Here is a 12248-nt window from a genome sequence, read left to right on the forward strand (position 1 = left end):
GAGTAGGGGGGGGGGGGGGGAGACATCTATTGTCTGCCACATACAATGCTCCCTCTGGGAAGGTTAGTAACACCTCCTAGACTCCAATTATGCAAATGCAATGAACACCCGGTCACAATTAACAGATTATGTGGATTGGAGCAACATTCACCATATTTATTCACAGAGAATTTTTGTACAAGTCATTCTGAATTCAGAAAGCTAATTGGATGATCAGTGAAACATCTTCAAGAAAAATACAGCAAGTCCAGTTGTCTTGACTTATTTTTTACAGATATACCATGACCTGGATGAATGAGAACCTTCACAGACATTTCATTGGATAATATAACAGTGATGCCACTGATGTATCAAATTATGAGAATTGCACTAAAAGTGCATCTTTTCCAATACTGAAATGATTGTTTTCAACAATTGTGGAAGGTAAACATCATAATTAAAAGGTCAATTCTTAGAGTTTCTTAATCTGTAATTAAAAAAAAAAAAAAAAAACCTACGCTGCAAATATTAGGTAATGAGTTAGTAGGGGCAAGAGCAGGACATAAAAAGAAAACGTAAAACAGAGAACTGTATCTAATAGGGAAGTAGCATTTTAAATGGTTTCCTTACTTAAAGGGGTGCGTGTTATCAAGTCTGTGTTGGCTTGAAATTGGATACCGTCTGTAACACCTGAAAGGGAGTGAGAGAGGTACGCACTAGGTAAGAACAAAACAAACCAAAGATATCTGGGCTTACTTTTTCAAGTGTGTGAAAATGCATAGAGCTCATAAGCAGCTGGTATGGCATCAATGAGTGATGCTGATGAGCATTGATAGTCCCAATGAACCGGGTATTTGTATGTGACCTCGAAATGCGTTGGCTATTTCTAACTCTCAACAAACAACCCTACAACAACCCTGCTTTGAATAAAGATGTATCGGGACTATTAAGCCAAGTGTGGGGCTTCCAAGGAGACGTTGGATATCTTTTGCCATGTAAAAGCGGCCTCTCTGATAGTCAGGTCAACTATTCCAATTGTTTCACATAATATTAGGCCAACCACACCAATAGGATAAACTTGCAGGTCCAGTGCTTTCTTTCCAATGCTTATCTATGTAACAGGAAGCTGCTGCACAGTGGCAAAGTTTCACATTGGATTCATGCACAGATCTGAAAGAATATACAATGCACATCAAGATTTAGTTTTAATTAGGAATGTGTGTGTGTGTGTATATACATGCTTTAGACAAAATTTGGTTATCCTGGATTCAGCTTTAAGAACAGTATTTCTTAGAGTTCATCTAGATCAGGTGACAGGCCATGTCAGTGATACGCCGTAGCTGATCGTTGTCATGGCAAATCAGTCAGACAGGTTTGAAAACATTCTTCAGGTATTTCTTCCTGATAAGACAACATTGGGAGATTTCCCATTTTCCCTGTTCCATCCCCTAAATCCTGTACATTGACAAGGGAAGCGTGAATGTTTATGTTATGGTCAGCCAATAGACATCCCTCTCCGTATTCTGCTCACGCCTGCACAAAGTTATTATGTCTGGCTTTAGTTGTGTATAGTGTATGTGTCTTTCTTTTTCTACCAACTAGTTTTTATCTTTCATGCAATGCTATAGCTATGTGTAATGGGGCCGCATAGCAAAACTATTTGTGGCTGTACATCTAACCTCCGACGCTAAGGAAATTCCTGACACGGAATACTAATTATCTTCATTACATTTCCCTAAACTATTCATACAATAATTTCACCCATATATGATTTCCAAATGCTTTTGCTACCAGCATAAATCGCAGTGTGTCCACATGATTCTGGGCCATCTAAACTTTTTCGCCCCACAGCAGTCACATGATCTGCTAAGACCAATCTCCTCCCCGATACTGTTGTAAAACAAAGTGGAATGAATAAAAGTTAAAAACTGTTTCCACAAAGTTTTCCCATGATGACCCCTGAAATGTATAGAAATCATGGGATGTGGGTTCTACCTGCTGCTGCCACAAGTTCTGTATTGTTACCTTCACTTGTATAAATCACATTGAGTGAATTTATCAAAACTAGAGAAGACAAAATCTGGTGCAGCTGTGCATGGCAACCAATCAGCTTCTCTCTTTCATTTTCAAATTTTAACTGAGCAAACTGAAAGGAGAAACTGATTGGTTGCCGTGCAGAGCTGCTCCAGATTGTGTCTGCTCCAGTGTTGATAAATTCCCCCATTGTCCTTTTGTGTAATCATAGATCCAATCTTCACTGTGTTTTATGTTTATTTTAAACAACTGGTGGAAGTTATGTCATAACACTGTTACCAGATAACTTGGCCTGGACAACAAAGGTGGTGGAAATGCACCATTACATAGTTAGTCAGGTTGAAAAAAAAAGACACAAGTCCATGGAGTTCAACCTATAGAGATATGAAAAAAAAAAAAGAAGGAAAGCCTAAACAGAACGCTATGCCCCCAATTACCCCCTGCTGATCCAGAGGAAGGGGAAAAAACCCTATAAAGCATGGTTCAATTTTCTCCAACAGGGGAAAAAATATCTTCCTGATCCCATAAGGAAATCGGATATTCCCTGGATCAACAATCTCTGATGCCTAATATACCTCTAAGAACTCAATATCCAGTAATATTCTGTGCATTTAAGAATACATCCAGATTTTCTTTTAAACAATTAACTAGCTACTGGGGGAGTCTGTTTCACATTTTCATAGCTCGAACTGTGAAGAATCCTTTCCGTATGCAAAGGTTAGACCTCTTTTCCTCCAGACGCAAGGAGTGCCCCCTTGTCCTTTGCAGTGACCTTAAAGTGAATAATTTGGCACCAAGCAACCATTAAAAATATTATCACATGTCTAGAATATCCCCCACACCCCTCCATCTCCAAATGATACTAATAATAACACTTTCTATTGCAGCTTAAGGGAAGTGCTGGCTCCTCTTCTTGATGATAAAGGTGTTTCCTTCCTGGAACTGGAGAATGACTTTCCCGAACAAATTGCACTTGCCCATTGCATTGAAGCTTGGAAGGTTGCTGCCAATAAGAAGTGGAATCGCATTTAATGGCCTCGAATGGATAATAGTGGCTGCAAAGTCTATGTGCTGCATTGTGAGACCTTATATTGCTGCTGCTAACTCAGGCTGTTTTGTATTTTTTTACTTTTTATATTTTGTTTCATTACAAATAAGATATATAGATGTATATGCAAAGGATGCATAATAGAATATATAGCAATAAGTGTATGTGACTTATTAGGAAAAAAATAAGTAATGACAACAACCTAAAATTGGTACAAACTAGATTGCTGCATATTTTGTATCTGACCAACCCTAAACCATGTCTACAACTTAGAGGTTAGTGTTGCCTTTCAGATACACATTTAGTACACATTTGTAGGTTATGCATCCGTTTATAGTTATATTACATTTTCAGTATATTACATTTTCAAATTACTGCCTATGCCACACTTGGGAATGGTAAGGCCCTTCAGTTACAAAGAATAAAACAACAGGAAAGCTGAAGGATGGAAGTTGCCATTGCCTGACCTAGACAAGTGATGCAGCTATATAGCTGTATGAGCAGAGCCCAGGTTTCTACCTCTAATAGTGTTAGAATAACTCAGGTATAAAGATTTACTATGCTTACCAATCATAGACCAGAAAAATGACCACAGTCCGCACACTTCAACTTTTGTACTTTTCACTGGTTTAGGGAATCTATCGATATGGAATAATGCACTTATAAAATTAAGCCATGGGAAATTATCATTCATAGATAGAGAAGGTTGTTTCCAGATCCTTTGAATGAATATCATCCCTAAGAGCTATAGCCGGGTTTTCATAAAATAATAATTTTTGTTAAAGGTAACATTTTAGTGTTTTACTGTTGTTCTTTCATAAAGGGCAATGCATTTCCTGGGAAAGGGTGAACCCGTGTACCCACCAGTAGTGTCAGTTGATTTATAATTGATAAAGCAAGAAGGTCCATTGAACGGCTATAGGCGTATATATTTTATACATTCCCAGAACATTTTCCAGCATATTCAATAACATGCTGCAAAAGCAATTATGCTGAAAGTGTAGTAAATCTTAAAGTGTATTTCCACCTTTTGCAGTCAAATTTGAGGAACCCCCACTATATGTTTTAATGTATTTAGTCAAAACAGCATACCTAAAAATAACAAAAAAAAGTTCATATCTGTTTAGCTGTGTCTTTGAAGCAGGATTAAACAAAGGACTCTACAGGCAGCTTCTATTGCCCGAATAGATGGCAATGTGCAGATAAAGCTGGGGCAGCTTTTTAGTGTAATAACATACAATGTATGTTATTTAACCCATTGTTAGGACAGACAGTGTTCAAATCTAGTCACAGCTGATAATTAAATCTGCCAGCACAGTACAGACAGGGTTAAATATGTAAATATAAATTCACAAAACTTAATACCCCAATCTGACATTACATAGGGAAAGATATCTAAGATTTTTCAGCAAAGAAAAAGCAATAAAAAAATAAGCAGCATTGTTTTTGTCTTTTTTTCAAAGGTATGTTTTGTGAATGAAAACATGTAACAGATATAAAGCGAGTGGTATCCCAATATGCCTGCAAAAGTGGAAATACACTTTGATGGCCGATCAGGAATTATTTTAAGCTGACCTGTTTCAACTTGCTGCAGGTTATTGTTCAAGTCCCCAACTTGCTGCAAGTTATTGTACCAGTCCCACTGCCATTGCTTTCTGCACATTAAAATAAATCTCAATAAATATACATACATTTCCTGTTCAGTGGTACATGTGGACGGTGGCTACAGATACTTTATGTAATTGAGTTTGATAGAATTGTATGGTATTTGCCATATGTAAGGTTTACACATGTAGCTTATATATAGCTATGCATAAAAGGATTTACATTTCGCAATGCTAGGTTTACTTTTTCTGTAATATTGTTGCTCCATTAAACCACTCCAGCAGGCTACCTAAGCTGAGATCATGCCGGTGGTACTTAGCTGTTCATACCAAAAATAGTGAAATTTGCTTACTTTACTTTTACCATAATATGTTAATTTAATTTGCCAATGAAACATGTATGATTCCAATTATTCGCAATAAATGCAAAGATCATTGTTATGTTACAGTGTGTCCACATGATTCTGGGACATCTAAACTTTTTCGCCCCATAGCAGTCACATGATCTGCTAAGACCAATCTCCTCCCCGATACTGTTGTAAAACAAAGTGGAATGAATAAAAGTTAAAAACTGTTTCCACAAAGTTTTCCCATGATGACCCCTGAAATGTATAGAAATCATGGGATGTGGGTTCTACCTGCTGCTGCCACAAGTTCTGTATTGTTACCTTCACTTGTATAAATCACATTGAGTGAATTTATCAAAACTAGAGAAGACAAAATCTGGTGCAGCTGTGCATGGCAACCAATCAGCTTCTCTCTTTCATTTTCAAATTTTAACTGAGCAAACTGAAAGGAGAAACTGATTGGTTGCCGTGCAGAGCTGCTCCAGATTGTGTCTGCTCCAGTGTTGATAAATTCCCCCATTGTCCTTTTGTGTAATCATAGATCCAATCTTCACTGTGTTTTATGTTTATTTTAAACAACTGGTGGAAGTTATGTCATAACACTGTTACCAGATAACTTGGCCTGGACAACAAAGGTGGTGGAAATGCACCATTACATAGTTAGTCAGGTTGAAAAAAAAAGACACAAGTCCATGGAGTTCAACCTATAGAGATATGAAAAAAAAAAAAGAAGGAAAGCCTAAACAGAACGCTATGCCCCCAATTACCCCCTGCTGATCCAGAGGAAGGGGAAAAAACCCTATAAAGCATGGTTCAATTTTCTCCAACAGGGGAAAAAATATCTTCCTGATCCCATAAGGAAATCGGATATTCCCTGGATCAACAATCTCTGATGCCTAATATACCTCTAAGAACTCAATATCCAGTAATATTCTGTGCATTTAAGAATACATCCAGATTTTCTTTTAAACAATTAACTAGCTACTGGGGGAGTCTGTTTCACATTTTCATAGCTCGAACTGTGAAGAATCCTTTCCGTATGCAAAGGTTAGACCTCTTTTCCTCCAGACGCAAGGAGTGCCCCCTTGTCCTTTGCAGTGACCTTAAAGTGAATAATTTGGCACCAAGCAACCATTAAAAATATTATCACATGTCTAGAATATCCCCCACACCCCTCCATCTCCAAATGATACTAATAATAACACTTTCTATTGCAGCTTAAGGGAAGTGCTGGCTCCTCTTCTTGATGATAAAGGTGTTTCCTTCCTGGAACTGGAGAATGACTTTCCCAAACAAATTGCACTTGCCCATTGCATTGAAGCTTGGAAGGTTGCTGCCAATAAGAAGTGGAATCGCATTTAATGGCCTCGAATGGATAATAGTGGCTGCAAAGTCTATGTGCTGCATTGTGAGACCTTATACTGCTGCTGCTAACTCAGGCTGTTTTGTATTTTTTTACTTTTTATATTTTGTTTCATTACAAATAAGATATATAGATGTATATGCAAAGGATGCATAATAGAATATATAGCAATAAGTGTATGTGACTTATTAGGAAAAAAATAAGTAATGACAACAACCTAAAATTGGTACAAACTAGATTGCTGCATATTTTGTATCTGACCAACCCTAAACCATGTCTACAACTTAGAGGTTAGTGTTGCCTTTCAGATACACATTTAGTACACATTTGTAGGTTATGCATCCGTTTATAGTTATATTACATTTTCAGTATATTACATTTTCAAATTACTGCCTATGCCACACTTGGGAATGGTAAGGCCCTTCAGTTACAAAGAATAAAACAACAGGAAAGCTGAAGGATGGAAGTTGCCATTGCCTGACCTAGACAAGTGATGCAGCTATATAGCTGTATGAGCAGAGCCCAGGTTTCTACCTCTAATAGTGTTAGAATAACTCAGGTATAAAGATTTACTATGCTTACCAATCATAGACCAGAAAAATGACCACAGTCCGCACACTTCAACTTTTGTACTTTTCACTGGTTTAGGGAATCTATCGATATGGAATAATGCACTTATAAAATTAAGCCATGGGAAATTATCATTCATAGATAGAGAAGGTTGTTTCCAGATCCTTTGAATGAATATCATCCCTAAGAGCTATAGCCGGGTTTTCATAAAATAATAATTTTTGTTAAAGGTAACATTTTAGTGTTTTACTGTTGTTCTTTCATAAAGGGCAATGCATTTCCTGGGAAAGGGTAAACCCGTGTACCCACCAGTAGTGTCAGTTGATTTACAATTGATATAGCAAGAAGGTCCATTGAACGGCTATAGGCGTATATATTTTATACATTCCCAGAACATTTTCCAGCATATTCAATAACATGCTGCAAAAGCAATTATGCTGAAAGTGTAGTAAATCTTAAAGTGTATTTCCACCTTTTGCAGTCAAATTTGAGGAACCCCCACTATATGTTTTAATGTATTTAGTCAAAACAGCATACCTAAAAATAACAAAAAAAAGTTCATATCTGTTTAGCTGTGTCTTTGAAGCAGGATTAAACAAAGGACTCTACAGGCAGCTTCTATTGCCCGAATAGATGGCAATGTGCAGATAAAGCTGGGGCAGCTTTTTAGTGTAATAACATACAATGTATGTTATTTAACCCATTGTTAGGACAGACAGTGTTCAAATCTAGTCACAGCTGATAATTAAATCTGCCAGCACAGTACAGACAGGGTTAAATATGTAAATATAAATTCACAAAACTTAATACCCCAATCTGACATTACATAGGGAAAGATATCTAAGATTTTTCAGCAAAGAAAAAGCAATAAAAAAATAAGCAGCATTGTTTTTGTCTTTTTTTCAAAGGTATGTTTTGTGAATGAAAACATGTAACAGATATAAAGCGAGTGGTATCCCAATATGCCTGCAAAAGTGGAAATACACTTTGATGGCCGATCAGGAATTATTTTAAGCTGACCTGTTTCAACTTGCTGCAGGTTATTGTTCAAGTCCCCAACTTGCTGCAAGTTATTGTACCAGTCCCACTGCCATTGCTTTCTGCACATTAAAATAAATCTCAATAAATATACATACATTTCCTGTTCAGTGGTACATGTGGACGGTGGCTACAGATACTTTATGTAATTGAGTTTGATAGAATTGTATGGTATTTGCCATATGTAAGGTTTACACATGTAGCTTATATATAGCTATGCATAAAAGGATTTACATTTCACAATGCTAGGTTTACCTTTTCTGTAATATTGTTGCTCCATTAAACCACTCCAGCAGGCTACCTAAGCTGAGATCATGCCGGTGGTACTTAGCTGTTCATACCAAAAATAGTGAAATTTGCTTACTTTACTTTTACCATAATATGTTAATTTAATTTGCCAATGAAACATGTATGATTCCAATTATTCGCAATAAATGCAAAGATCATTGTTATGTTGTGGTATCTTATTTAATTTACAGATCAGAAAACAGCAGTGTTATTAAAGTGTAACTATGGAAAAATAAAACATACGGCATACATAGTGTTAAGACAGGAGTTTTCATTTTCCTGAGTCACCCCTGTAACAGTTTTATTACCTGTTAATCCTGCCAGTAGATCTGTTATTTTTCCACTAAACAGGACACCGTGTGCAGCAAAAGTGGCAGGGATTGGGAGTAGCCATATAACAGTTGCAGGGGTGTTTTCAATGCTCACCTTGTATTAATAAGGCTGGATTCTGACGGTCCTGAGTGCATTGCAGTGTGCATGGTAACACATGCGTTTTTTGTGAATGAATCCATATAGTTTCCCTTTTTTTGTTTGGATAAATTAATTTATTGTTTTTCACACTTAGAACACAACAGTGCATGCTATTTGTTCCCAACATTATGGGCACCAGGCATAGCAATGCATGTAATAGTACATTAAGAAATTAAATTAGAAAGGAAAATAAAATAAAAGAGAGTTAACCCGCTCGGGGAAACTTTCTATTGTACAGGTGGAGGAAACATTTCCCAACACAGCTCACTAGGCAAAGCTGGCATCACTCAGATATACCTGCTAGGGTCTCGGTCGTGACAGATGAGCAATAAAGCGGTGAATTTAGTAGTGGGGCACAGGACCTCCCTGGGCCTAATGGTATAACAGGGGTTCACATATATCCAGGGTTCTCAGAGAGGGGCAGTAAGCCTTTCTCAGGCTCTTGCGTCCATGTCTACTGCAGAATTAGTGCATTCTAACCAGCTATCCTAAACTTTATGGAATTTTTCAGGACATCCCCTGTGGGCATACGTGTCCTGGTATAGAGGTAAGTTGTCATTCACTAGCTTCTTCCAGAAAGACAATTCCTGCGGGGCAGGTTTCTTCCAGCACATGGCAATAGCCTTGCGGAATTAAAACAGCTTGCGTTCAGACCTGGTCGGAGCTACATCCTCTACCAGGCCCAGAAGACACACTTTCGGTGACGGTGTTAGTGGTAATGAGGTGACCCTCGAGATAAAGTCCACTATGGAACCCCAGTAGGAGGTAATGAGGGGGCATTCCCAAAAAATGTGAAAGAAGTTACCCTCTGAGCATGTGCATCTCCAACAGGATGGAGCGATGGATGCATTCATTTCATGTAGACGGTGAGGGGTGAAATAGGCTCTATGAAGTATCTTAAATTACCATTTTATCCCGTACTGCAACTAATTGCTTAAACGGTGCATCCTAGATCTCCTCCCAGTCCTTCTCATCTAGGACGGGGATGTCTGCCCTCCACTTAGATTGTAATGGTAGCAGGCTGGAGGAAGTCAGTGTTTGCAGGGTACTATAGAAACATGAGTCAGGCTTCACCGCCTCTCTGTTGTCCTTGCAAGAGATTCCAGTTGAGTCATACCTAGGCAAACCCTACCCCCTGGAAACTGAGTACTGAAGGCATGGGTGAGCAGTAAGTAGCGGAAAATATATTGGGGGGGGGGGGCGGGGGGGGTTAGCGGTTAGATCAGCAAATGACATCAGGGAGTTGGCCTCAACAATACGTGATATTATTTTTATGTCACGTTTTCCCCAAAAAGAGGGGTCAGGAATTGTGTTGAAGTGTAGCAATTGGAGGTTATTCCACAGGGGTTTCTGGGGAGATATCCAAGGCATCTCAATAGCACCAGGTTAATCCCATGCACCAGACTTTGATGGTAGTGCACATAGAGGGGGTGAGAGGATAGGGGGCTCTCGGTCCTCTATATAGTAGGCCAGTTAGTGCCTCGACTGAGTTCAAGATGGCAGCCTCCAACATGACCGAGGAGTTGTTGACATCAGCAAGAGAGCCACCAGTTGGCTGTGATCATTTGGGTAGCAAGGAAATATTTATAGAAGTCTGGGAGCGCTAGACCACCCTGGAGAGTGGGGCGCATTAGGATTGTGAGTTTATATATCGGGGGCTGAGGACCCCACAAGAAGGAGGAGACTGGTTAATTTGTTGAAAATAGGATTTCGTAATCCATGTAGGGGAGATACGAAAGATGTATGTCAATTTGGGCAATATCTTCATTTTCACTAGATTGATCCTACCCAGTAAGGACAAAGGTAAGTTCGCCCATGCCTTCAGTCTCTGCCTCATATTGCCTAGAATCGGGAGTATGTTCAATGTAAGGTAGTCCTGAGGTGATCCGGATATTATCACCCCAAGGTATTTGAATGAATCCACCCAGGAAAGTTGAGTGACAGTTCTGGGTATAGACCTAGCCTCAGCATCAATGGGGAACAGTATGGACTTATGCCAATTGACTTTTAGACACGCTATACCGGAGAATGCATTTAGAACATCAAAGGCACCCTGCAATGAGGGTCCCAGATCATTGAGGAATAAAAGCAGGTCATCCGCGTATAGCGCCACCCTCTACTCCAACCAGCCAACTCTAAGTCCCCTAATATAGGGGGATGTCCGTAGAGCTTCAGCTATGGGTTCCATGGCCAAGGCGGAGAGAGTGGGCGACAGCGGACAACCCTGCCGAGTACCCCTGCAGATAGGGAAGGGAGCTGACAGTTTATTCCCAAGTTGTAGCATCTTGACCTCAGCGGAGTCTGCTCGCGTTGTCTCTTCCACCTGAGAGATCCGTGCATCCGCTTCCCACATGCGTGTACGGAATTTATCCATATCATGGCGCAGGAAGCTCACATCAGCTGAGAGGGAGTCAATTTTGCTTGTCAGCGCCTCTTTACAGGATATAATGGCCGCCAGGATATTCGAGCTAGATGGAGAGGGAGGCGGTTCAGCAGGGCTGCTCGTCTGCGTGCCCACCGACATCTTGCTGCATTTAGCCAGTACAGCCAAGATGGCCGCCTCCGAGACACAACGAGGCCTGCTTCCCGATGAGCGAGTCGACCTGTACTTGTTACGCTTCATGCAGACTCTGCCGCTGAGGAGATCCAACACAGGAGGTGTTCTGCAACACCTGACCACAGGTAGGTAGCGAAAATCAGCACCAAGATAATAGTAGGATGTTATATGGAGCGGAGCTTCCCGGGCACACGTCTATTCGGGATCACATGCTGGCCACGCCCCCTCATATCGTTTCTCTTTAATATTAAACTGCAGTTCATATATGTGAACCAGTCACATGGAAAAGAATGAGATTTCTACCTGGAATGTATTTACATGAAATAAGCCCTCTAACCTTTTTTCCAAAAGAAGAAAAAACTTGTTACTGTAAGTGTTACCTTTTTTGTTTCTCTTTCGTAGTCCATTTAAAATGACATTCCCATTTAAGACTTCCCTATTCACAGGGTGACAGTGCTGCTGTGCCATTAACTGCAGAATGAACAGTGGTGTTATTTTATTAGTAGTAGAGTAGAGTAGAAAGATAACAATTGCTGGCAGGATCAACAGGTAATAAAACTATGTTACAGGGGAAGCTCAAGAAAACAAAAAATGTTGTGTTGATGCCAGTGACAGACTTCATCATATACAGCCATGGCCCAGAATATTGGCACCCCTGCATTTCTGTCAGATAATGCACCACTTTGTGAAGAAAATTGTTATTGGTACAATTACAAATGTTTAGGCATTCTCGTGTTTATTTATTTTGTTTGTATTGGTATGACATAAAAAGTGGAGAAAAAAAAGACAAATCTGACACATTCCACGCAAAGCTCCAAAAATGGACTGGACAAAATTATTGGCACCCTCAATTAATATTTGGTAGCACAGCCCTTGTGTCCCCAGTTATTTACAAACACTGGAGTGATCACTCCAGTGTTTGTCCTTCTCACACAGAGGATCGGTAAAT

At 39.5% G+C, this 12248-nt stretch overlaps 1 protein-coding gene across 1 annotated transcript in view; it reads left to right on the top strand.

Moving 5' to 3' along the window:
- The window catches only part of LOC108785792 (E3 ubiquitin-protein ligase RNF213-like), a 165172-nt gene extending 162127 nt beyond the window's left edge, over positions 1 to 3045 (top strand). Inside the window, 1 exon segment of the mRNA XM_018554940.1 lies at positions 2901 to 3045. Coding sequence (XP_018410442.1) covers positions 2901 to 3045 — 145 coding nt within the window.
- The last annotated feature ends 9203 nt before the right edge of the window (positions 3046 to 12248 follow it).

This window comes from Nanorana parkeri, unplaced genomic scaffold (genome assembly GCF_000935625.1).
Source record: "Nanorana parkeri isolate BGI_ZX_2015 unplaced genomic scaffold, ASM93562v1 scaffold179, whole genome shotgun sequence".
Taxonomy (NCBI): Eukaryota; Metazoa; Chordata; class Amphibia; order Anura; family Dicroglossidae; genus Nanorana; species Nanorana parkeri.